Source organism: Rhinolophus sinicus, linkage group LG07, assembly GCF_036562045.2.
Source record: "Rhinolophus sinicus isolate RSC01 linkage group LG07, ASM3656204v1, whole genome shotgun sequence".
Classification (NCBI taxonomy): domain Eukaryota; kingdom Metazoa; phylum Chordata; class Mammalia; order Chiroptera; family Rhinolophidae; genus Rhinolophus; species Rhinolophus sinicus.
The window spans coordinates 112,637,582-112,664,367 of NC_133757.1; the positions used below are offsets into that span (position 1 = coordinate 112,637,582).

The 26,786-nt window shown below is 38.2% G+C and overlaps 2 protein-coding genes across 4 annotated transcripts; one reads left to right on the top strand and one right to left on the bottom strand.

Annotated features, from left to right (window-relative positions):
• On the bottom strand, positions 1-26,747 carry ELMOD2 (ELMO domain containing 2). Of its 3 annotated transcripts, none has more exons than XM_074338490.1 (9): positions 26,634-26,722; positions 25,384-25,531; positions 23,423-23,451; positions 21,063-21,157; positions 19,588-19,717; positions 18,201-18,334; positions 14,945-15,013; positions 14,003-14,136; positions 1-129 (listed from the first exon to the last, which is right to left on the bottom strand). In XM_074338490.1, the coding sequence occupies exons 2-9, from the start codon at positions 25,523-25,525 to the stop codon at positions 32-34; spliced, it is 831 nt and encodes a 276-aa protein (XP_074194591.1). In that variant the 5' UTR covers positions 25,526-25,531; positions 26,634-26,722; the 3' UTR covers positions 1-31. The 3 variants fall into 3 exon arrangements, with proteins under 3 accessions (XP_074194591.1, XP_019586360.2, XP_074194590.1); XM_019730801.2 differs by lacking the exon at positions 1-129 and adding an exon at positions 7,028-10,589 and having other exon boundaries at positions 26,634-26,747; XM_074338489.1 differs by lacking the exon at positions 1-129 and adding an exon at positions 7,028-10,589 and having other exon boundaries at positions 26,588-26,690.
• Positions 631-6,387, top strand: UCP1 (uncoupling protein 1). Its single transcript, XM_019730721.2, has 6 exons — positions 631-1,112; positions 1,754-1,952; positions 2,385-2,579; positions 2,677-2,778; positions 3,472-3,652; positions 5,745-6,387. The coding sequence occupies exons 1-6, from the start codon at positions 987-989 to the stop codon at positions 5,857-5,859; spliced, it is 918 nt and encodes a 305-aa protein (XP_019586280.1). The 5' UTR covers positions 631-986; the 3' UTR covers positions 5,860-6,387.
• Positions 26,748-26,786: the final 39 nt, after the last annotated feature.

The following is a 26,786-nucleotide window of genomic DNA, read 5'->3' on the forward strand; positions in this document are numbered from 1 at the left end:
TCACCTGACATGGCTCTGGAACCGCCTTCTACTAAAACGGAAGCAAGAGCGAAACTACAGATGATGGGCCCAGGGTCACATAGTAGGTCGGCAGCAGAAGTGCACTTGGAACCTTTCCACTGTACCCCCCTAAGAAATAAAATTAAAAGGAGCAAGTGACATCTCACTTTATGCAGCACTTTCAACAATTTACCATTTGCTTTCTAGTATGTCTATTGTATCATTTGACACCCTCCTACAAAAAGTGCTGAAACGAAACATTTTGTTTCCTTTAAAAGTTCAGAGTGTGGAGAATAGTGAGAAGGAGAGGACAGGGAAGCCTGGACGGTGCCTGCAGAGTTCCCGGGGATTCAGAGGAGCGAGAGGAGCGCCCCACTCTTGCCTCCGAGAGCTCTGGCTCGGCAGGACCTTGTACCAGGAGCACTGAGATCCAGCTTGTTTCGGGGAGCCCCCAGCTGCTCCCCTCCCAGCCCAGGGCGCTCAGCCCGAGGGGGACAGAAGCCTGCGGGCAGGCGTGCGGGCTGGGCGACGCGCGAGCGGAGGGTGCAGACCGCCAGGTGCAAAACGAGTGCTTTCAGGGTGAAGGGCGGCTCCCCGGGCACGAGCGAGGATGCGGGTGGGAGGGACCCGGAGCCCCAGGGCACGCCCTGCAGGTCCCACGCCCGGGTCTTCCGAGACCTGGCGCGGGGTTCAGCCCCGAGAGCAGGCTACATAAGTCCCCCGCCGAGGGCAGAGCGCAAGGCGCTGCCACTTGGGCGCAGTGGGTGCTCCTGGTGCGAGGGTGGGGAGGGAGGCGCTGCCCGACTCAGCCCCACTTCTGCGCTCTTCCTGGCCCCTCTGCCCGCGGACGGCTTCCCAGAGGGCAGAGAGCTCAGGTTTGCTGCCCCGGCCGGCAGACAGGAGTAAAGAGGCAGGGAGAACGGTCACCCTCGGGCTGCAGCCCTTCTCCCCGGCGCCGGCGCCCAGGCTCTGCAACCTGAGTGAGGATGACGGGCATGACAGCCTCGGAGGTGCCGCCGACCATGGCGGTCAAGATTGTCTCAGCCGGAGTGGCGGCCTGTGTGGCGGATGCCATCACCTTCCCGCTGGACACAGCCAAAGTCCGGCTACAGGTAGCGAGCGGGAAGGGGATGGGGGACATCTCAGGGCAGAGAGGGGACGCCTATGATGTGTGCCCCTTTGATCCTGGCTTTGGTTTAACCGCCCTTTCTCAGGTCGGTGGGTAGGGTAGGTGGCCACCTTAAAAGCCAGGTTGTCCTTGTCACAGGACTGGATGCATTTGGGTTGGAAACTGGAACTTCCCCGAGATTAACTGAAGAACCACAAGGGCCGCGGAAGATGGGTTGGTTATGACTAGTCAAACCTCCACAAGTTGGGGCACTAAGTGTTCTACGACCCAAGCGTATCAGCCTCTCTGGACTTCGCAAGCCAGGCTCCTTCACCTTCCTTCTTTGATTAAGCAGGGATAGCTTCCCCTCCTACTGCCTTGGGGGTTCTGGAGAGTTCAAGGGGGGGGGGGTGTTCAACATTGGCGTTGCAGCTTCTCTCTCTCCATGTATATGTGTAGATAGACAGGCAGATAGATGTTGCTGGAAGAGAAAAGGAACTGAAAATAGGAACATAGTGGGAAAAATCTTGGCTTAATGCTTTTCCACAGAGGACAGCCTGATACCAGGCTTTACTTCCTCCTCACCAGGCAGGACCACTCACTCAATTTTCACTTCCCTCTGACCTGTACTTTTCTCATTTCCAGATCCAAGGTGAATGCCCGACCTCCACTGCCCCTAAGTATAAAGGCGTTCTGGGAACAATCACCACTCTGGTGAAAACAGAAGGACCAGTGAAACTCTACAGCGGGCTGCCTGCAGGCTTCCAGAGACAGATAAGCTCTGCCTCTCTTAGGATCGGGCTCTATGACACCGTCCAGGAGTACTTCACCACAGGGAAAGAAAGTAAGCAAGGAGGGTTCCTGAGCTGGGCAGACAACCAGAGACATGCCCTGGGCCCAGCTCTGTTCAGAAAATGTTACACACAGGGTAGTGGTCTTCATAACAACTTGGCAAGCAAACACCAATATCTGAACTGGTGCCTCCTCCCAGTTGGGAAATGCTGGGAGGGGAAAAAAAGCTGAATACAAGAAAGCCATGTTTTTAATAGGCATTGTGTTTTCTCTGCCCTTGAAAGTCTTCATATTTTAAAAAGTTTAGTCAGCTTTGAAGTCTTCTAGCTTTAGCACATATTTAGCACATATTTAGTGCATGATCAACACACGTGTAAGCATAAAGATACAATGATACTAACCATTAAAATTAAAAAGACATATAGATACATTCTGGGTCTTGATTTTTCTTCTTGATATTTTTTTTCTCTGTGGATTGCAACAGGTAGCTTAGGAAACAAGATCTCAGCTGGCCTAACGACTGGATGCGTGGCAGTATTCATTGGGCAACCCACAGAGGTTGTGAAGGTCAGACTTCAAGCACAGAGCCATCTGTATGGCCCCAAACCTCGCTACACTGGGACTTACAATGCTTACAGAATTATAGCAACAACTGAAGGCTTCACAGGTCTTTGGAAAGGTAACTAACTTCACAGTGGATTTAAAAGTCATTAAGACACATATATCCAATTAGCACCTTTTCATATCATGGGGCTATTAAACATTTTTTCCCCCAGGGACTACTCCCAATCTGGCAAGAAATGTCATCATCAATTGTACAGAGCTAGTAACCTACGACCTAATGAAGGAGGCCCTTGTGAAAAACCAAATACTAGCAGGTAACTTCCTATGTTATACAACAAACAGGTCTGCACATTGACAATTTCATCTTGGAGCTTTTCTAGCCACGTTATTCTGAATCACTTAATTGTAAGTTTTCTTTTAAAAAATTAAGTATTTTGAACATTAGATATAACTTCTGAGAAGCAGAAAAAGGCCAAAGCCCTAAGTTTTAGAAGTTCTGTAATATTTTTTTAAAACAAAATGTAACTGTATTCTTACATCAGCATTATTTTCATTTAATATAAATATATGAGACCTTGGTTAACATGTTATTCATTATATAGCAGGAGTCAGGAGGTGAGTCCATCCTGCACTGTATCCAAACAAGCCAGTTATATGAGTTCATCAGCACCATCATGCAGGTTCCTAAAAACAACATTCTAACAGGTTCTAGAGAGACTGAAATTCCCCTTGGACAATGACTTTAATAAAAAAGTATGAGATGCCTACATAAGGCATCATGCCTTAGCCTACAGGCGCAGAGAAAATTGACGGGACATTTTCCTAAAACACAGCCCACCATGCCAGGAACTATTGCCATCCTTTTATAGTGGAAGTATAGTCTTATTTTATTTATTTAGAAGACATCCAGGGTGACCTCCTGTTATCAACAGGTTTATAAGGACAACTGAAAACTAGCAGCCCCTCCCAAATGTCTGACGTTGCCTGGTTTTGTTGACCCATTTTAGATGATGTGCCATGCCATGTCGTGTCAGCTGTTATCGCTGGATTTTGCACAACGGTTCTGTCCTCTCCAGTGGATGTGGTGAAAACCAGATTTGTTAATTCTACACCAGGACAGTACCCAAGTGTGCCCAATTGCGCAATGACAATGTTCACCAAGGAAGGACCATCGGCTTTCTTCAAAGGGTAAGCTACGACCTTCCGAATCTAGAATGCTGTGCTCAGGGTAGCTGTGTGCTTGGGTACACGTCTCATCTAAACAACTGATATGCAGCTTGCTAGCCTCAGTACATGCAAGACACTTAGTGTTTCCTTTTCCTTGCCATCAATTTCTCCAATCCACCAATTCCACTGTGTAGGGAAATTATATTTTCTCAGCCTCGATAAGAGGTTCATTCAAAACCAGTGATTTTTCCCTTGGTCCCAATCTATTAGAAATGTAGGTAGTATTTTGCCTTCTCTGGGCAGGAGAGCTATAAAGTGAAAGGAAAGCATACTAGAGGACTAAGAGAAAACAAGATATGATTTTTACTATTTTAATGGACTCAGTTTTTTAGATTAAAGCAAAACTAGAGCAAAATCTTTGCCATTGATCTAGAAAAGTGGTGCAGAAAACGATGTGGTTTGATTATTACTATGTCAGACACTATTTGCCATTTTTTTCTAGTGTAATTATAATCTTCCTTATTATATTTTATTTATGAGACATCCACATTGTATAGTATAGAAACTAGTATTGTATAGATAACATTTTCCAATAAAGCAATATTATATTATATTGGGGAGTACCTTTTTTAAAAAATATAGTATCAACTAATTAATGCATATACTCAACAATGATTACACTAGCGGTAAAGTAACAAAATTCTATAAGCCTTAAAAGTTGTAAGGCAATGCCTCAAACCTTATAAAGCATAAATGCACCATGCACATTATACAAAAGGTTCCAATTTACTATAATCTATTTTTGTGATACAATAAAAATGAAATATATTGTAAAATTAAAACAGATATATCAGTTATTAACCATTAGCCATTTAATAATTTTTTTCAAATTTAAAACCTTTGAAATTGAAATTGAAATTTCAAAGGGGGGGAATATGTGCTACAAGGATGAACCCTGAAAACATGCTAAATAAAACAAGCCAGATACAGAAAGACAAATATTGCATGATGCTACTTATCTGGGGTACCTACAGTAGTTAAATTCATAGAGACAGAAAGTGGAATAGTGGTTACCAGGGGCTGAGGGGAGGGTATAGTAAGGAGTTATTTTTTAATGGGTACAGAGCTTCTGTTTGGGATGACGAAAAGGTTCTGGAGATGGATAATGGTGAGTGATTACACACAATGTGAATGTATTTAATGCTACTGAATTACACACTTAAAATGGTTACCATGGTAAATTGATGTTATGTGTATTTTACCTTAATTAAAACACACAACCAGGAGTCAGGAGATATACATTAAGAGGCCCCTTCCTCCCTCCCCCGCCCAAAAAAAAAATCTTTGGGGATGATTTTTACAGGACAGATCTCTTAAGAAAAATGTATCCATGGCAGATTTAACTGATGGCATCTTTTTCTCCTGCAAACAGGCATTCAAAATCAATCATTTGGCTTGCATAGATTGGCAGAATTAAAAAAACACAGTAACAAAAACACCAAAAAACAGAAGCAAACCAAAAATACACTTAGACTCTTGACAGTCTTTTTCAGGACAAGAGCTACCAAAATCTAGATAGCACTAATTTCGTGACTCTGGAAAATGGTCTACTTATTCATCACCTCTTTTATTTCCTCTTTTAATACTGTGTTTTCCCGTAAATAAAACCTAACCGGAAAATAAGTCCTATCATGTTTTTTGCAGGATAACATCCCCAGAACATAAACCCTAATGCGTCTTTTGGAGCAAAAATTAATATAAGACCCGGTCTGATTTTCAGGAAAACACGGTAGTTTTCTACTTTCCATTCAGAAAGCGAAGCAAACAAAACAGAAATGTCCCCTCCTCTCAAAAAGGAAGGAGAGGCTATGAAAAAGGAGACAAGCTGTGGTTTGGCGGGACTGGGATCCCCTGGTTTGGTTCTGATGCAATATAGGGCATCCAGATGAAACGCTCCTTTAGGCAGAGGAGGGAAAGATGAACAGGTACTTTCACGCCTCTTCACAGCAGAAGAGTGGCAAAGTGAAAAGCATAATCTGCCTGTATTATACATAATGGCTTTAAGAATTTCAAGGAAACTAACAGAACGGTGATATTATATGTACTTTCCTAGATTAGTGCCTTCCTTCTTGAGACTCGGATCCTGGAATGTCATCATGTTCGTGTGCTTTGAGCAGCTGAAACGAGAACTGATGAAGTCGAGGCAGACCGTGGACTGTGCCACATAATCCTCCTCAGGAACAGGCTATAACCTGACGGTGGGAGTCTGTTCACTGGGAAATGGGAAACAAAAATCCAACAAAAAACCTATCCACTTTTTTGCAGCCTAAAAAGATAAAGGAATTCTGGTAGAGTAGAGATTTTTGGACTTTTTTTCTTCAAAGGAAAACTAATACCTGCTATTTCTTGTGACTTTTATTCTCAGTGTTTCAAGGAGGGGAAAGCAAGACACTCAGGATACACTCTGGCAAATGTAATGTCCAGATAACTCACTGCATTTGATTCGCCATTTTGTGCATGTGTTTGGTGCGGGCGGGTGGTTTATGACTGAATATGAAAAACTTTAACATGTCTTAATTATAATTCAGACTGATAGAAAAGGAAAACTGAGTGAAATGCACTTTATATTTATACTTAAAAATGAGTTCTCAAAGAATACATTACTGTTTTATTTTTATTTACTAACCCAATTGCCACTTAATACATTCAATAAAGTACTTCTAATACCTTTTCAAATTTGTCTTTTTTGGATCTATATTGAACGTTAGAGTTGGAGTTCACCTAGAGTACAAAATTGCCCAATAGCAAGTGAAGGTCTTTAGAATCAATAGGCATAAACTTACTTGAAATGTTGTTAGTATAGATTTTCAGTCTATATTTTACGGCATCTATAACAAGTTCTAATGTAAGACACTAAGTTCTTGGGCATTGTTGTTTTTAGAATCATAGTGTGTAGGTATCCTGGAGTCACAGAAGTTTAGAGCTAGAAGGTACCTTGGGTTTAGATAGAGGAAAAGACTGAGGTGAAAATGAATCTTCAGGGCCTCTTTCCAGCAAAGCCAAATTTGTCATTAACGCCGTAGTAACCTTTTTCATTCCTACAAACCAATGCAGAAGAAATCGGGAAAGAATAAACAAGAAGTGTCCGAGCCAAAAACAAGGAATGGCAGAAGTGCCAGCAAGTCCAAATGGTTCTATCCAATTACATCTGAAGTAGGTAATTAGTGAATGAGTTAAAGTCGCACACACGCAAATTCTGTGTAGTCTAATCTAGTATATTATATAGAAACGTGACTAAAGGATTAAATATCAGAAGCACTGTCTCACAAACATAAATGACTTAAATAAGGGATGGAGAGGACAGGAGGAGAGAAGTAGTAACAGAAAGGCTTATAATAGTTTCGACATGTTTTTTATTTGCTCACAACATTCCAAACAAAATGACATCACATTTCAACTATTGCTTTTACATAAGAAGTTAACTGCTTTATGCAAAGTAGACAAAAATCGATTTCTTTAGGTTGCCAACCAGCACTTTTTCCCCCAGGGAAAGCTACTGCTTAAATATTTTTTGAATACTTTGTTTAACAGAAACAGACCCGCCCTATCATAGTAAGGTAGTAGTTGGGTCTTACCTGCATTACACTTAAAATTTTTCTTGTCAAAAGCTAAAGCCAGAAAAACAAAACACAAAAAAATCTCACTCATGATTTCTCTCAGATTCTTAACAATTCCATTAATTTTCATTAAAAAACTGCTGATGCAGAGAGGTTCCTAAATTAAGCCTGCCCAGACTTGTTCATAGAGAAGGGGGGTGGACCGTTTATCCTGAGGAAATAGCTGTTGGTCCCCCATCATTAATTCAAGAAGGATAATAAACATTATTGCTCTCCAAGCCAAACCTGTTCTCTTCTGTGCCATGATAACGTGGAACCTTTTCTGCTCTGGCCATGAGCATCCCACTTTTCACATTCATGCAATGCTTCTCCTTTGAGCAAATCTTTGACCAAGTTCTATCTCACTAAACAAAGGGGAGAAACAGTACACAAACTATGAACACTGGAATAAGAATGAAGAGTACATTTGTTTTCACATAGAAAAATACATACAAATCCTAGTAGTTCTTAGAATAGAAAAAAATCAGGATGGGCATTTTCAAGGAAAAGATTCTGTTTCCTAAACTGTAAATGGTGTCAGTAAGACACTGATTTTTATAACTAACGCTATCACCATATTTATACACAAAGAGAGGTTGGTCTAGGTTCACTGATATCTCCTGATTTCTCCCATTCTTTAAAGAGTATCTTTCAGAACATATTTGAACTATGGCCACTGTAATTATATTTGTAGACTATTCTTTTCACTGGCACACTCTCTTCAACCTGACACATACAAAAATTCATTTCAACACTGATTCACTTTGTTGATGCTAAAACAAACATAATTTTCCTGCCACTTCAGTTCTATCACTACTTTGGTAGTTTATTAATTATTATAGAAACAGGTAAGATTCTAAATATGGATTTTAAGACTACATAAAATTCTAACATACATATGTTGAAAGCAAGGAAAAGTAGGAAGGCAGACACAATCATTCTATTTTTCTTTTCATCTATGTCACTATCACATAAAAGTCAGAAGGCTCATGTTACATTCTAATTTACAACCGGTGACACCCAGCTTGGTTTCCAGACTATCAAACCTTAGAATCTGTTGGTAGATTTTAGACCAATTCGCTATAGAATTATTTGAAATGGTTACTGATTATTTTAAAGAAAAACAGACAATATCTATATTGTACAAACAGAGGTGGATTTAAAGAACACATTATTGCGCAAACTTTCTAATGATATTTTAAAAATATTATTGAAAAGTTTCTTTTCTCCCTAGAAAGTGAAAGAGTTAATTACTTAAAAAGTTTCCCCTTCCATACCTGAATCATTCTTCTATTAAGCATACTGACAAAGGTTTAAATCAGTTCAAGCTCTCAGCTGTTGAAAGATTAAAATACAAAGTATTTTCAGCACGAAAATTAAAAGACTAACAGAATTGCTTTCCGTGTAATAGTAAACACCTTGATAAAATGAACTTTAATGGTTAACACTTGATCCTTATCAGTATTTTGCTACATCTCACAGAACTCTAGTGGATGACAAAGCACTGAAAACATTTTAAAAATCAAGTTAAGATACTCCCAAGGTTGAGACCTCTCTTATAAGAAACCAATTTTAAAATTCCTCTAATACTGAATAGCTACTGCTACTATTATAATTAACACAATTTTAAAAATAGTTTTATGTGATTGAGAAAAATCATAATTTTAACGCATGCACCTTTAATGTATGTGCTGTACTACGACACTGCATCTGTATTTTCCAATCAGAAATTTTTTACCACTCTTCTCTTTGGCAAGTTTGGAGAGCTTTGTCAATAGAAATGAACAAATACTTGAAAGTCTCAGGTCTTGATATAAGAGCCAGTGCTTCAACACTTGATATATACCATGTTGAAAGATGTACCAGCTACCACCATGTTTTAGATTACGTTTTGTCTTTAACAGGCTGGTTTCTGTGGGATTTAAGGAGAACTTAGTCATCAGATGAACCTGTCTTCAAACTCTTAGTTTTGCTGAGTACGTGTCTAAAACACACACAGAAGAAATCGTTCCCATCAGAGTTGCATCACTACACAGTCCTTGGCACACCTGCAGGTGCCCTGCTGAGACCTCAGGAGAATAAAGCCGGACAAAACGCACAACATCGTCCTCAGGCTCCTTCAGGATCCTACAGATTGTTAACTCAAAGAACACCTACCAAATCCATACATCATCATCTAGAAACACCATGGAGTCAAAGCAAAGAGAAGCCAAGAGTTAACAGTAAGTAAAATAAGCCAACGATGCTTAACTGAGATTTTTTAAAAACTTTAAGTTTTCCTCATGCTCATGTTCAAAGACAGCTTTATTGAAACAGCAACTGTCCTTTGAATACAATCAAGATTTTCTTAGCAAATACATCTCTTTTCATAAACACATGCAGGGAGAGAAGTTCCTTAGGTTCTCACACCAAGCACTAACTAAGGTTCTTTTCTACAAGTGACAAAAAGCAAATACTGAACATAAGAAAATGCCTTTAAGCTTTAAAATAATACTGTGATATTTTAAAGTGTGGATTTAAAAACACTAAAAGCTGGTCTCCATTACTGTCCTCCTCTCATTATCTGTGCTAAATAATCAGATAAATCAAAAAGGCCACGATCCTCCATTCTGTCTGACACACCTATGCTCTTGTTGCTACTAATGAAGCAACACTGACATGTGACTGCAAACAAACAAAACCGTGAAGAACTACTCTCCCTGTTAATTAACCTACAAATAAAATAAGGGAAAGGAAATAAAGAACAATCATTTCCAAACTCAAAAACAAAAAACCCTAAGAGTTTTGCAAAGATACCAACTTGAGAGCTACAACACGTAAAAGTAAAAACTGATTTTTACACATTTTAATCAACCCATTTAATACAAATACCTGATTTGTACTTTTATACTAAATGGGCTAAGCCCCAAGTTCCGAACTGTAGTTCACATGACTCCGCAGGGGGATCTTTGGAAGGATAAGTTACCTTTGGAGGACAGTGTATAAATAACTGTAAACATACACTGATTGTCCACTAGCTTTCTTAAATAGAATTTCTGAAATATTTTTGTAGGAAATTATATATAAGCAGTATAATTGATCAGAAATTTCTATTACAACATATAAATTCTGTTGTGTGTGCAAAATGTTGTAGAAATAGAAGGTACTAGGGATGATTCACATTTTTAAAGTAAGTGATACGTTACAATCCAGTAAGAGTCCTTTGATCTTTTCATGAAACTTCTCTCTATATATGTTGAAATACATAATGCTTTCTGGTTTTTCTTCAAACCAAAACTTGTCAAATTCATAGACAAGATAACCTGCAGTTAAAGAAAAATAAAACATATAGTGCTCAATAATGATATCACATCCAAACCATCCCATTTTAAAAGTATATACCCATCCTTTAAATTCCATATTAGGGTACAATAATCAAAAATCATCTTAAACTACTAGAAACCCAAGGCACTTTATAAGAAATATTTTTATATGTTCAAAATAAACAGCAATTTCAATAAAACATTCAGTGTACATTTCCTATTTGTCTCAAAAATCAAATTCCTCGAACTTAAGAGATACAGTACTGTCAAAAGATAACCCTGAGAACAGGAAAAGTTATCCCCAGAGACCCTGAAACACAATAATGAAAGAAACTAGAAAATGTTGCACAGGGAAGCTGTTTTCTAATTGATTTCTAATTCTCAGAGATGTTTCTACTTTTTTCAATGAACTATCAGCACCTTCTCTTCTGAAAAATACATAAGCTCTAAATAGGCTTAACATTTTTGTTTTCCAATATCCTCATTACAGTCGCCAAATTAACCCTGAAAATGTTAAAAGTATTTAATGAAAGCAGATATATTTCCAGCAGAAAATGCGAATGTAAAATCACTGCTACACCCTATTTGGATTCAGCCTGTCATGCCTGTCCCACCTCGGCTTCCCAGATAGGAGCCACCAAGATGCTGGCCCTGTGGCAGTGAGGCCCACAGCAGCCAGAGACACTCATGTCACCAGTCTCCAGGGGAAAATACTGGCCAGAGGTCATTCTGCACTGCTTTCCTACCGATCACACTCCTGGATTTATTTCAATATGAGGAAATGCTTACGGGAGGGGGGGGGGTTTGGTTGTTTCTTTTTATATTTGTTTGATGTTCAATGGGCAGCATTAAACAAGCACAGATTTCACAGAAAAAGCAAACATCAGAGGCAGTTAGCAAAGTCCCCGGAGTTTAGGCCCTACGTTTAAAGTCACTGAGAGAGTTAGGAATGGAAATCAAGCAAGACTCGTGTGTGTAGGACAGTTCCCCAGCAACAAAAGGAAAGAAAAGAAGTGGAAGGAGGAAGATGCAGATTTGGATGCCAATCTGTTCGAAATGCCTAACCCCTACAAAAGGCGCCTGGCTGTGTCGGAGCCCCGGCGGGGTGAGAGCAAGGGGCCCTTGTACGCTCACAGTACAAACACACCGTCCCACGGTCTACACTAAGGGATACCAGTTTTGTTATTTATATCTAGGAGCAGACAAGGCATGCAGACAATCTCCAGGAAAATCAGGAAGGGCCGGGAGGGTATTAAACAAAACACCAGTGACAATCTGGGAATGGTAATGGACAGCATCTCACACCTGCTAGGATCTTCAGCCTACCCAGAATCAACTGTACCCCTTGGGACCTGAAAAACCCGTCCTTCCATCTAAAAACATGTTGCATTGACTCCTACTTTGTGTAACCATCCCCATAAGCTCCTTTCCTCATCTATAAAAAAAAAAATCTAGACATACAGATGCTGGGCTAGAGAGAAGGTGGGCTGAAGGTACTCATTTTGGCATGCTTAGTACACAGATGGTATGTCAAACAGGGAACTGGATCAGATGATGGAGGGACAGGATGAAGGCTAACGAGAGAAGAGGGCCCTGGGCTGGGCTCAGAGGTGCCCCTACATTTAGTAAGGTAGCAGATGAGCAGTCAGCACTAAAGTCTATGGAAAAGCCAGGGGGACAGGAGAAAATCCAAAAAAAGTGTGGCATCAGAAAGGCCCAGATAATGTTTCAAGAAGAAAAACACGGCCATTTATGCCTAGTGCTGTTAAAAGGATCAAGGAACGTCAAGGAAAAAATGTGACAATCTCATTCGGCCACAAAAGAGACTGTTGGTGTCTTTAAAAAAACAGTTTCAGCAGGGTAGTGGGGAGAGAAACAAGTTTAAAAAAAACAACCCCAAAAACTGAAGGTGAGGAAATGAAAACAGCACTTAAAAGATTTATGCTGAAGGGGAGCAGATAAATATAGTGGAATCTGGAGGTGGACGCTACACTAAAGTTTGGTTTCTGAAAATAAAAGCTTCCTAAATGAAGAGACTTATCCCCAGTTCCTATAACAGCATCTGCCACACACAGCAAGTGAATGACGGAGTGGGAGACAGAGAAGCACGTCTGTAGTCTGACAGGAATATTCCAGTAGAGAAGGAAAGATGAATAATGGAGAGAAAACTGGATACCTGAAAGAACAAGGTCTCTGATAAGACTTCCCAGAGGTCACGTCTAAACTGAGATTTGAAAGATGAGTAGGCGTCACCTGGAGAGAACGGAGGGGGCAGGAACAGCGCGCCAGGCTGGGTGAAAGGTCCAGAGTCACGAGAGAGCATGATATACTGGCACAACTAAAAGACCAGTGTGCCTACATTTTACACTGTGGGGAGGTGGTGTGTGGCAAAAGCTGAGTCCAGAGAGGTTGTCAAGGTCTGGATTACGCAAGGCCTTGTCATGGGACCGTCTGAAGAATTTCAGGCAGTGGCGTAGGATGACTAGATTTCCATTTTAAATAACTATACACTCAGTGTAAGGAAGAGCTGGAAGAAGGTTATCATAAAAGACTGGTAAAAAAGCAATTACAGTAAATGAGTAATAAAAGCCTGAGGTAGTCAAGTTACAATGGGGATGGGAAAAAGTAGACAAATACAAGAGAAATTTAGGAAGTACGCAAACCTGGAATTAATGATTAAATCAAGAGGGGAGGTTGTGGGAAAGAGACCCTAATGACACTTTCAACCGTGGAGTTGAAGTTATGATTTGGTCACTTATTATCTAAATAGTTTCTTGTATCCTGCCAACATGCAAATGACATTCTAAGACACAAAAAGATCAAGAAAAGTAGAGTATAAAAGCTATGCTAGATTTGAATTTGTTACTTCCGAGCAGTATCTTCAGAAGATAGGCTCATTCAATTAAACCTTCAGTGTTCAAATATATCACCGCATGGAACAGTGGTAGTAATGACTGCTTTAGAAAGTTAGTAAGTAGCCCCAATCTAATATAAGAAAGCCTGGCCTTAAAATGAGCGAGGGGTGAAAAGGTCCTTGAAATTAAATTTCCTTACAAGAGTAACAAAATAATCTGTCCTTGATTCAACAGCATTCATTATCCAGTACTCAAAAAGGAAAATTCATTTTATAGTTGACTGGAAAACGGATCCCTACAGAAAAACTGCATGAATACTAAATTTGTATACATATGAAGAAACTGCATCATTGAATCTTTAAATACAAATATAGAAACTGAAGTACAAAATACTCTTGGGAACCTGTCTTCCATTACCTTCCATTTTTCCTAAGATCCTGAATAATAAAACGATAACCATTAATTCATATGCTTGATAGAGGTATTATATATAACACCTTCCTAGTGACCTAAAAATTCTCTTAGAAATATCTAGTTTTATCTCCTTTTAATACCTACAATAAAACTGATGAAAGTGTTCCATTGTTGGTACACCGGGAACAAAGTTGTAGAGATGAAATTTCAAAGCTTCACTCTTCAGCAAGCTGTAAGCCATCTCTGTCAGATTGATTCCAACTATTGCATAAGAATACCTATGTCAGAAACATTATCAGTTATATCAGCTAGCCAAATAGCTCATAAAATAAATTTAAAAGTATGCATAAAATTAGAAAAAAGTTACTTTGATCCACTTTTAACACAGTATTGATTTTATGATAATCTCTACATATTAAAAAAAATAAACCAGAATAGATTTAAAAAATTGTTCTTTAGAAGCTATTTGATTTTCTGGATATAATCTAAGAAATGAAATCTAGGAAATAAAAATAAAGCTCTGGGCACATGAACGTCTAAAACCAAAATCCTTACAAAAAAATTAAAAGGAGTACTACATACATTCTCATTGATTTCTAAAAAACACTGGGCTATGTAACATTTTTCTCTTCCATTATGAGGGTATTTACTTTTAAGATTACCGCTATAATGTTTTTTCAAAGACAGGTATCATTGGACTATAAAAATAAAATAATAATGACAAAGCTAATATGATCTCAATTTGCATTTCACTTCACGATTTTCAAAGCTATTTCTCATTTTCCTATTCCTATTTCAAAGTTATTCCCTATTCCTATTTGCGAATCTATTTCTCAACAAATTTTTATAAAGGTCCTTATTATCTCCGTTTTATAAACTATATCTTGTAATAAAAATATGCTGAAATACATAATTGGTTTATGATCACATTTAGCCTTAAAAATAATGCATCATGTAAGATCCTTTATAAGCTTTTATTCATTAAAATAATCTCATTTTAAAAATACCCTGAAATACTTTCAAATTCAGATCATTTAATCAACTTAAATTCCAGAGCTTACAGTTTCTTTAATACACCCAGCTTACCCTAATTTTGGATGATTTGAACGGGAAAGAATCTGATGAGCTTCACTGGTATAATTTTCACTGAAATACCTTAAAAAGTTTAAGAAAGATAATGAAATTAACATGTCATTCAAATTGAAGATATCCAGAAGCGATTTTAAAAGCTACTGTCAAAATGACACTCCTAGTACTGCCACGAAAATCTTGAGCTCCATCACAAATAGTTTCAGTGACTCAGAAATGCTTCTGATCAAAATTTAATTCTGAGCTACCAAGCCTGTCTAGTACAGGAGCCCTTGTCAAGACTTCAAAGTATTTCAACAAATAAATGATTTAACAAGACTTTCTACCTACCTTAAAAAAATAATCTAGAGTTCTTTTCGTTTATTCGTTTGTTCTAAGCTTTCTATACAATAGCCAACATGTACCTGTTGGGATACTCTTCCTTTCACCTAGGCGTATTCCTTCAGTCACAACTTAAGTGTGTGTTGTTTAAGGCCATTTTCAGGGCAATCAGAAGAAAGTCAATAACCTTCATTCTGCGCTAAAAAACCCTCCTTGATCAGTGGTATAACTAAAATACTGGCATTAATACAGAAGTACATGATAAAGCTACCTATCTGTAGGCTCATGCATTCTATTGGCTTGTACTCATGCAACCTCTTTGAGTTCTTGAAGAAAGATCAAATCTGTTGGGTCACCTCATAATGCACTAGGAATCATATATATACACGTGTGTGTGTGTGTGTGTGTGTGTGTATATATATATATATATATATATATATATATATATATATATATATATATATATGATGCCTGACTGGATGTTTATGTGAGGATAAGAAATAGAAAACTGGATTTACATGGCTTATTTAAATTTTAGAAGGCACAATCACTGAAATTTTCATAAGGCATGCAAATTTCTAATCAAATCTTCACCTATTTTTTCTTCTATAGATTCACACTACAGACTTCCATTTTTCTTCACTGGCTCTGATTCAACCCATTATAATAGGGGTTGTTAACTTAGAAGTCCATGAATGAAGGGGGATCCATGGACCACCAAAAATTATGCAAAGTTTTTATGTGCATACATTTTCTGGGAGAGACTATACAAAGCTTTCAACAGATTCTCAGAGATCTATAAAACCCCAAACAGGAAAAAGTCCTGTTTTGATGCACTGCTTTCCCTAAATACTCTAATTTTTCTAATGTATCCCTTAGTTGGTTCTAACCTGCCTTTAGTATTTATATTTCATTTTTAACATAATACTCCTAATATAATTCAGTGTTACATTAGTGTTACAATAATGTAACACAGAGTTTCAATTGTAATTAGTGTTTCAAACTACTTTTAAAATATTCAATTTGTAACACAGAACAACTTTTAATTTCCTTGCTGACCTGATTTAGTCAACTATCTTAACAGTATCTAAGAAATGTAACACCTATGCAAATAAGGAAAACTATTCCTCACAATACATTGCCTTGAGTTCCTTCCTTCCTCCTTTCTCTCTCCCTTCCTACACACATTTTTGGCCTTAACTTTTTTGTATATTCTACTTTTCTGCTTCTATTTCCCCATCTACTCAGATTTGTTGTCTCTAAATTTATTTTCTGTACAATATCCTTTCTTCTTCTGTACCTACCTTGGCATTCACTTACCTAAACATCATTATCTATCAAACTGTCAGCTATCCTTCAAAGCAACAAAATATCTCAAGAGATTAGATGACAAAGGCCAAGACAATTTTTTTTTAATTACATAAGGGTATTTGAACAGCTTGCCTGCTTCTTGACTGTGCAAGTATGTTTATTTTGATCCTGAAGTGTCATAGCTCCATACACAGGACAACAAACATGATTATAGAGGAATTAGAGCTAATTTTGTTTTTAATCACTTCTAGTACATCATCGGCAATCAAATAATTATTAACATGTATATGTGAGTCTTTTTTCGTATTAGTAGATACTAGCTCTAAATAGACTAAAATATCTGTAAATCACTTAAAGGTCTATCAGAATCCCTAGTCTTGAATCAAACTTATTAAATCATTTAAATTTTAAGATAAATTCTCTTCTGGCAAATGCTGAAAAAGCTTGATTTCTGAGGAAAAGAGCCAGAAGCAAGGTTATTCAGAAAAAGTTAACACCAGAATAGTGTGTATCTAATTGAGAGTGCGTCAGTTCAAACATCTGTGTAGCTTACAAGTACCAAGAAACATGGTCTTTAAAGGATAGAAACAAGTAAATCATGTGTTGTGAATAAATTTTAAAATATTTTATAATTTTTCCAAGTGGAACCAAAGTATATTCTACTTAAATTCCAAAAAGAAATTTCTGTTTATCAAAGTGGGAAACTGGCACTTTCATTTGTTGTGCTTATTATTATTTTTAAGACTACTGTGGTTTGCTTATCTCTGAGAGGTAAAATTATAGGGAACTTTCATATTCATTAAATGTATTACAGAAAATTAAGTATTTCAGTAAATGGAGAAAAACTGTACATATTGAAACCACCTGTGTCTTCTATTTTCCCCCAAAATAGCTTTGTCCATATTGACTTAAATATTTTTTTCTCAACATTAACATCATTTAGTTCAATTTCAGGACTGATCTTTTTCAGGGACTATCCACACTTTGTTAATGGTTAGGTTTCCCAGGTATTTTTTAGACTGTAGCCTATAAATCACAATTCAAGCATAGACCCTAACACTAGACTGTCATTCATCATTTGATTATGCTTATAGGAGGAAAGCAATCTTCCAGTTTATTTTCTAGAATAATTTAGGCTCTCAATTCTGATCTCAGTTCCATATTTCGCAATTTCATACACGTGCCCAAGAATAAGTATTAAAGAAAAAAAGGAGAGAGAGTCCAGACAGGTTCTGAAAAGTCAGGGAATGAGGGCACTTGCACACATGGCAAAGAATAAGTGTGACGAGACTTCATTATCATCTCATCTGGTTACAGTTCCCAAAACGGAATCAGAGAGCCAGGAGAGAAGAGGCAAGAGGAAAAAAAGAATAAGAAAAGAGTGTAAATAATTCCAAAGAGGTATCAGAAGGGAGGCCGAGAAGAAAAAGAGGAAAAGTATTGGTAAGTAAAGAAATCACACACACATACACACACAGGTATATTTCCAATGTCTTTATATTGTTGCCAACACATTAGTAAATACTTTTAGCACTGCAGCTATTAAAATTCAGAAATAGTATGGAATTAGATTGGGAGTACATGTAATTTCATTTAGAGAAAAAAGTTTATTTTCACTTACACAAGGTTGATTAATCCAAGGATGCCCATGCCTCTGAAGTCTGTTTTAGGGTCATCGCCCTGGAAACCAATGTCAGCCCACTGCTTGGAGATTCTAGCCTTCAGCTTTCTCGTGGGCATGAGAAGATCCCAAAGCTGTACAAACAGGCTTCCGTGTTACAAACAATAGTGATGTTCCTAATTTACAAACACATTTCCCTTCTCATAGCTGACGTAACTAGTAAGTTGAATGCTTTCAATTAACTTTTGTAGATAAATCATAGGTTCAACAAAGACTGTGTTTAGAGATCCCTAAAAGAAGGCGTACACTTATTCCAATTTAGAAGACTGATACAAAGAATAAATTTTGAAAAGGTAACAAATACACAGAAATCTAAAATAACAAGATGCTTTTATTTACATGTGTCCGTGTATGTATGTATGTGTATATATATATATATATATATATATATATATATATATATATATATATATATATACTGTATGCACACCAGAATTGGTAATTGGCACACTGCTTCCTTCAGAACTTGTCACGCACTTGGCCCTTGCCTCTGACAATATATACTTAAGTAGGTTCTATTCTATGAAAGGATGATTAGTCCCTAATCAGAAGGAAAACAGGCCTGAGTTAGGGAGGGGATCATGAAGAAATAATACTGATAGTATTCCAACCCATATGATAACCATTTTACAAATTTTCAGTTTTAAAAGAAAAAAATAAGATGACTTTGTTTTAAGTAACTATATTCCTTAAGACTGAGATCAAATAAGAGACAGCTATCCTAAGATAATGTAAGACAGTTATCAAGTATTAGATAGCAAGCAACAAACCAATCAATGCAAAATAAAGTTTGAAAAAATTAATCATTTTCTAAATTGGACACAAGTCATCAAGCAAAACAGATTTACAAAACTGGTCTTAAGTTTATAAAAATTTACAAAACAGGAATATCTGCATTTTTTTCCCCATTTCAGGCATTGTTGAGTAAAGGACTCCTAATAAAAGGAGGATCCTGTTACCTGAAATAAAATGTGAAGACCTCTGATCTTGCTTTCAAACAGGGTCAGGACCTGGCCCCAAAGCTAAATCCAGTAATTAGATTGGTTTTACCTGGTCCCTTCTTTTATTACTAACAGATCTCCCTTATACGTTTATAATGTATTTCAGAATTAAGAGCATTAAAATAAAATTGAGTTGTTTTAATGATGCTTATCAGAAAATTATTAGAGTTAACTAAAAATCTTTCACCAACATAATAAAATTCTCTAAGGGGCAAAGAAACTGGATGGCTGTATTAGTCTCGAGGATTTGCACACGGACATTACCAGCTGAAGTCTGATTTATTTTTCAATGTTCAGTAACGCCAAACGCAGAAAACAAAACTTACCTTGAGAAGCAGCTGTTCATGTTGCAGGTTATCAGAATCATATGGCCTTTTCCTCACACTTTCTACATCCAAATAGAGCTGTTTATAACCAGATATCTGCAGTAAGCATGCCTTCATGCAGATTTTAAAACTAAAAACGATAAAATTATTTTTAAAAAGTCATGCCTTCATATCACAGTAAAGTAATGCCTTCCATGGTTTTTGGTTCATGTGTCTATTTAGAAACCATGTCCTAGCTTTCAGTTTAATACACTAGGCATCAAGCCTCCTTAAACACAAAACATTATACAAAGTATCATGTAGGATACGATAAAACAAGGCATAGAAAGAATACGAGACATGGTAGGAACAGCAAACTTTGCAATTGCAAGGATTTGTCCTGCTCTTCATGTTGTTTCTAGGCAATTTCATACATTCCCAAATCTTTACTGCCAGATATCGCCAACAGATCTCATTTTCCAAGTACGTAAATCTCTAAACCAATTAATGACATCACTAATCATTTGTTCCCCAAGCTAGAACCTCCGAGTTCCGACCGTCTTCTCGCCATCCACAATACATCTTGTTTGCTAAACAAACAAACAAACAAACAAAAAACCCACACACACCAGAACCCAGAGGACAGCGGTATCCCTCAGTGCGGCACACAAGCTCGGCGTGTATCCCCACTCACTTCTCCAAGCACCGCTCTGCAGGTTCTCAACACCCAGCTGCAAAGGCCTCCCTTTCATTCCCAGAGACGCAGGTACTTTGTGCCTTGTTGGCACTCTTCCTCTGCATGGCATGTCCTCCCCTTCCCATTCAAAAAGGTCCAGCTCAAATGTCACCTCTTCTGTGGAACCAGCCTCACAGTTCTCTACTGGACCCTTCCCTGTTCCAGCCAAAACAAATTGCCCCTTCCCCTGTATGTACATATAAAATGCTGAATAAAGAAAAAAATTGCTAAATACTAAGTCAATATACTAGTGCTGGGAACACGAAAATGGAATAAGACACGTCCTTCTCTTACGGAACTTAGAATTTATCAGGGGAAAAGCAAGAGTCCATCAATGATTACAGCACAATGGGTTATGCTATGACAGAGAGCTCTGTGAGAGGCCAGAGCAAGGTCACCTGACTCAGACTGGAGGAGCCAGGGGGACCTTCCTGGAGGAGGACAGAGGAACTGAATTTTGAAGGACAAGGACATAGTAGCTGAATTTATTTAACTTTGGGAAAGTGATGGTAAGTTACCTTAAAGAAGGCCCACGGCAAACTGGCAATAGTACTGGACTGGGAACCAAGAGAGACAGGTTTTAGTTCTGCTCCCGTCATTCACCTCTCAGGACCTCAATTCCTCATGTACTGAAGTGAAAGGGTGGGAACAGATGCTCTCCACAATCCCTTCACCTCTGATGTTTTTACAACTGCTGTAATCTCTACAATTCACAGGATGTGGGTGCAGAACAAAAGAGAATGCTGGAAAAACAGCGTACCTGACATCCTTCTCAGGGTTAATATTCTTTTCCTTCATTATACATTCTACACATTTGTCCACTTCACTCTGAGCAAGTGTCGCTTTCTGTAAAACCTATTGATGTGACAAAAAGCTAATTGAGAAAAATCCCTTATAGCTGAAAAAGAATAGTATGTTTTGAGGTATTTAGTCAACTCTACAATGCAGATATTAAAATGTAAAATGAAACCAAATTTGTTTCAAATTTCCACTAGGGCCAAATTCAATCAGTTAATTATTGAATTAATTAAAAGAGAAGCAGCATGCTGCTTCCAATAAAGGTTTCCTTAACTGAGAATCAACAGGCTGTCAGCTGATGAGTTCTTAGCAAAGGAGCTACGAGCAGTGTGCTTATGAAGCAAGCACTTTTTATAAAATTCAAAAATTACATAATAAAGATGTAGGTACAACAATTTTTATGTACAAGTCAAATTTTAAATGCAGATGAGCACAAAGGAGAACTTCAATAATCTTGAAATCTCACCTCCAGTAACAGCCACTTGTAACAGATTAGCATATAATCTTCCAGTCTTTTCTCCATGCATATGAAACAGATTTCTTAAATCATTTGGCCCATAAATGTCCACTGGGTCCTTCCTTTCAACAACCAAGCAAGTTCAGGTCTTCCTTACCCTTCGCGTTTCTTTAATTCTTGTCCCTCTGTAAGTTACCATCAAAACCCGCTCTGGTATCCCTTATACTCCAGGCAAAACACTCCCATCCTTTCTCTGCTTATCCTGCGCTTTCATCTGAAATGCTCCTTTCCTCAATCTCTCAATTTATCAATCCTTCCCATTTTTAAGTTAGCTCACATACCAGGTCCAGGAAGCTTTCCCTGGTTCCATTCAAGCTGAAGTAACATGTCCTCTCTTGGAATCCCCATAATTGTTTATCTGTAATCTTTCTTTGACTCTTACGACTTTATTATATATTAAGTGGAAAATTCTTTGAGGACAGATTCTATTTGTATCTATTTTCACATCCTGCCCATAAGAGATAATTGACAAAAATATATACATTTGTGTTAGTATATTCACAGTGTGAATGTTTCATTTCTTTAATAGGTCATTCTCCAGAATGTAACTGATATGCTTGCAATATTCAACAAGGTCCATTTTGTTTTTGGAATGAATCAGTAACTCATATCAATAACACTAGATAGTAGCAAGTCAACATTTTTTGATCCTATATTTTTGACTCACATTATCCATCATGACCAAGTACATACATAACATATATATGGATATCTAAAATATATACAGATGCACATACACACATAACTAAAATTAAAATGTCATAAAACAATATTTAACCTTATTATGATCAATATTCTTTAATTATTTTCTATTCCTTTTGTCGTTACTGTTTAATGCTGGCTGTGCCCTACAATGGAATTTCAAACAATGATCTAAATGATCCATGCTCTACCTATGCCACACCACATATCAATATAGAAAAAACCTGAACTACTAGGGAAGTATAGAACATAGTAGACTGAATCATTGGTCCCAATTTTTCACTCCCCTGTAACGGAATTATATACCCATGTCTACCATGGCCTTACACCGTATTTCGCCACCTTGACTTGGGCTTGGCCACATAACTTACTTCAGCCAATGGAATAGAAATGGATACACCACCAGGAAACATAGAATACATCTGTGTAGTTAGGGCTTCAATGATCCACTGTGACAAGAACATTCCCCAGGTACTCACTACTGTTCCAACGCGGATCCCAGAATAAGACAATTGGAACAGGTCTGAACTTGACACCAGTTTGAAGAAGTCTCTCCAGCTGGCCCATGAGCACCACAGACACATGAGCAACAAATAACATACTGTTATATGCCCCTGGGATTTTATAAGTTTGTTACACAGCAAAAGCTCACTAATATAGAAACAAGTTATGAGCTATAACTTACTTCGGATCAAAAGGTACATGACCCAGGACAGTCTATAACTATCCAAAATTGCTTGCTTTACTCTCACATGAGAACCTAGCTAAGGACACAGTCTAAAAGAAGGTCTTCCCCGAAGACCCTGCTTTCTCCAAAACTCTCAAGTCTTGAGGCAAAATAAACAAGCAAAATCTCTGAACAGAACAAAGTATTCAAATACTTCTTTATGCATGAGTAGCACACACACACACACATAGATAAAATATTTTAAAAATAGAATATTACTTCTAAAGCGGGAAAATTTCACTCTTTACAGTCAGTACTCTTTACAGCAAAGACTCTTCCAGTAAGATATTAGTAATTCTAAAATTGAGGCATTCTTTTAAAGAAAAAGTACCTCCTCGTTAAGTTTTCTAGAATTATTACCATGATAGGAACTTACCTTATTCTTGGAGTATGTCAAGGAATGTTCTGAAATGGAAAAAAAAAAAAAAAAAAGAAAGTTATCACTTAAATGTTGCTTGTGTATTACTCCATAAACAAAGAGTATAAATATCAAGCCAGTGATAAATTACTTTAATAGTTCTAGAAGATATGATTTCTACATGAATAACATAGCAAACACCTTAAAATTTCATCCTTACAGTACAGAGAACTAGATGTGATTCCAAAATCCTCAACCCAACACAATACACCAGAGCAAAGAGATGAAGTCACCGAACTTCCCCAAAGTCACCTGTTTCTGTGCAGATCCCCGAGTGTCTACCAACCACTGCAAATTCACCCATGGCTGCCTCAGACTAGCTCGGGTCCCAGAACTCATCTTAAAACTACAGTGAGAGTGTTCTCTCCTACATATTTTTGTTTTGTTAGCCTTCAGGAGTAAGTGCTGAAATGTGATGAGCTAGCAACTGAATCATACCACACGGGGGCAAAAGTGAAAAGACTAGATTATTTGCCCAACCTTCCTCTAACCAGACATACAGCAAAAGAGCCTCTCCATTCTTGTCTTGTTTCAAGAATGACTAGAACATTTTTACTGGTTTATTTAAAAAAAAATTTGGCATATTTACTTAGTCTTTTTCTCAGCAATTTGAAAATTTCTAGAAAAATGCTTTCGTCACAAAGGCTTTAAACGTATGTTCTTCCCCCCCACATTATAAAACACCAACCAATACTGCCAAGATTTCTTATCAAGAGGTACTTTGTTCTTCTCAGAGCAGTCAAAAGGGCAAATCAAAAGCTCGGGCAATAATTTAAGTCAGCCACAAAGTTGTGAGAAAACCAGGAAGTAATTAAACTTCAGTCATCCAGCTGCCCTGAGGCTTGCTCCTTCATTCTATCACCCTTCCCAGGTTGCCTTGGATACCAACACCCACTCCCCAAATCTCACAGGGGTAGATTTCTTAGTTGAAGCACACTTGTTCAACACAAAAGAGGGTCTGATTAAGTCACGATTTTCCATTTAACACAGTGGTCACAGACTGCAGCTGATCCGGGGTCTTCCTAATCATGGCCAAAGAGAGACTGACCTCTGCCACATTTCTCACTCATCTGTATGCTACTTTAAAGCACTATTTTCAATTATGTATTAGAAGCTGATGAATTTCAGAAGGTAGCAGAGTAGTATCATTCAACAGAAATATAACGCAAGCCAAAATGTGAGCCACGTGTACTTTAAATTTTCCAGTAACCATATTAAAAGAAACAAAATTGATTTGAATATTTTAACCCAATATATCCAAAATATTTTTGAACATAGAATGAATACAAACAATGGCTAATGAGCTTTTTTTTACATTCTTTGCTCATGTCAAGTCTTTGAAACCCAGTGTATACTTTATACTTCCTCACGCCTCAATGTATACCAATCACGTTTCAAGTGCTCAATAACCACATGCGGCTTCTGGCTAGAGTATTGGACAATGCAGATTTTGAGTCTAATACTCTTTCCTAGGGAGCACTGGATACCGATTGCTGTCCTTTCATGAATTACATAAGGGATTAAAAAATTGATGAAGGATGCTCAGTATAAAAATGGATCTAGAACCAATCACTCTATCCCATCACTTGAGTGAAAATTTCAAAGGGCTCACAGAAGTAGAGCTCTTTCTCTAGAATATAAATTGCAGCTATAATCTAAGGGAAAACTGATGAATTTCAGGAGCCAGAGAAGATCATTGTTTGCACAATGAGGAATTAAACAATAATTCCTTTTTCTATAAAATCATATAGTTTTAGAGCTGGAAGGATTCAAAGCTAGATATCGGAGGTGATGAAAATGAGCTTAAGGGCGTTGATCAGGATACACGAGTGCATCTGTCAATCTGCATATTGAGAAAAAATATTCATTCACAATTAAAATTTTATTAGTTTTTAATATTCTTTTTTGAATAACATTACCTATCCTGTGTGTCCTTTGTGCACCTACATAGGTATCAAATATTCGCTGCAATTCACACTTTCCAGTCATCTGTCGTAAGAGCCATTTCATCCAAAATCGAAAAAAGTGCCCATAGAAGAACTCCCACAAAGAAATGAACATTTTTTCCTGGAGAAGGAAACATATAAGTTTAATGACCTTAAATTGGATATTAAGATGGAAAAAAAATAGTTTATCCAACTCATCAAATCCCAAATGAATGTCTTATGTTATCCCACTGTGTCTATTTTGTAGCAGTGTTTAGGAATGTAAGAAAACAATGACTGGTATAATATATACCATTTAGATTAATTAAATGATGTCTGGCCAAATGGTCAACTTATCACTTTAAAAAAATTAACTGTAAAAATCATAACTACTTCAAGTCAAGCTCAGTTCCTTACTTTAATTTCTCACTCTTTGAAAATAGGAACTCAACAGTTCACAAACAAAAAGAACCCAATTTAGCAACAATTAAATCTAATGTACCATATACAAGAATTATTACAAGGAATAAACTCTTCTTAATCCCTATGAATAAGTCCACAGTCAGGTGATGCCAGCAAACAGAAACACCACATATGGCTCACAAATTGAAGTATATGAATGAACACTTTGCAGATCACATCCTGGCTAATTCTTGATTTTCCATTCAACAGGTGAAGGACAGAAAAAGTAAGAAGAGCAATTAACTACATCCTCAGTAAAACTGAATCTTTATGTGATAAGAAAAATCTTCAGCTCCAAAATGAAGCGTGGTGGGGGCAACGCAAGTGAGGAATTAAACACAAACAAAATGCTCCTATCCTTCCTCCCTGAAACAGTCCCACGGACACATCATCTCTAGACTTGATCCTTAGGGACTGTCAAATCCCCGCAGGTCAGTGCAGAAAACGTACACGTCTGACACAGGCTGAACTGTAACTTTGAAATGAACCCATCTAGTCCGCGATCATGACAAAAGAACTGCCAGGCGGAGGGAACGCAAGCCTCGCAGCGCCTGTGCTCCCCAGACCTCGGGGAGTCGCTGCGCTCAAACCCCCTCACGAAGCCCAGCGGAGCCGAGCTCGCGCGCTGCCGCGAGTGGGAGGGAACGGCTTGCACAAAGCCCCGCCGGCCCAGGCGCCCGGCGGATTTGCCCTGGGGCACTGCGGGGTTCGCGCACCCCGCGAGCCCTCAGCGCACCCGCACGGAAGCAGCTCCGGGCGAGAGGAAAAGAAACAGCAGCCACCTGACAGGAGCGGAAGAACCATGGGGAGCTGGAGTCCGTCTCGGTTTCCCAACTGCAAACAGCCGGCAACGGAAATGACGCTACTTGTAGAGCGCTCCCAGCAAGCACCGAGACCCGGAAGTGAGGGAGCGAGCCCGCAGGAACGCCTCCGGC

Coding starts and splice junctions, on each gene's coding strand:
- ELMOD2 (XM_019730801.2), bottom strand. CDS start 25,525: ATGTTCATTTCTTTGTGGGAGTTCTTCTATGGGCACTTTTTTCGATTT. Junction 15,014..18,200: donor CTTGGATTAATCAACCTTGT/GTAAGTGAAAAT, acceptor AAACTTTTTAAG/GTATTTCAGTGAAAATTATA. Junction 10,590..14,002: donor ACACTTTCATCAGTTTTATT/GTAGGTATTAAA, acceptor CTTTAACTGCAG/GTTATCTTGTCTATGAATTT.
- UCP1 (XM_019730721.2), top strand. CDS start 987: ATGACGGGCATGACAGCCTCGGAGGTGCCGCCGACCATGGCGGTCAAG. Junction 1,113..1,753: donor CAGCCAAAGTCCGGCTACAG/GTAGCGAGCGGG, acceptor TCTCATTTCCAG/ATCCAAGGTGAATGCCCGAC. Junction 3,653..5,744: donor CCATCGGCTTTCTTCAAAGG/GTAAGCTACGAC, acceptor GTACTTTCCTAG/ATTAGTGCCTTCCTTCTTGA.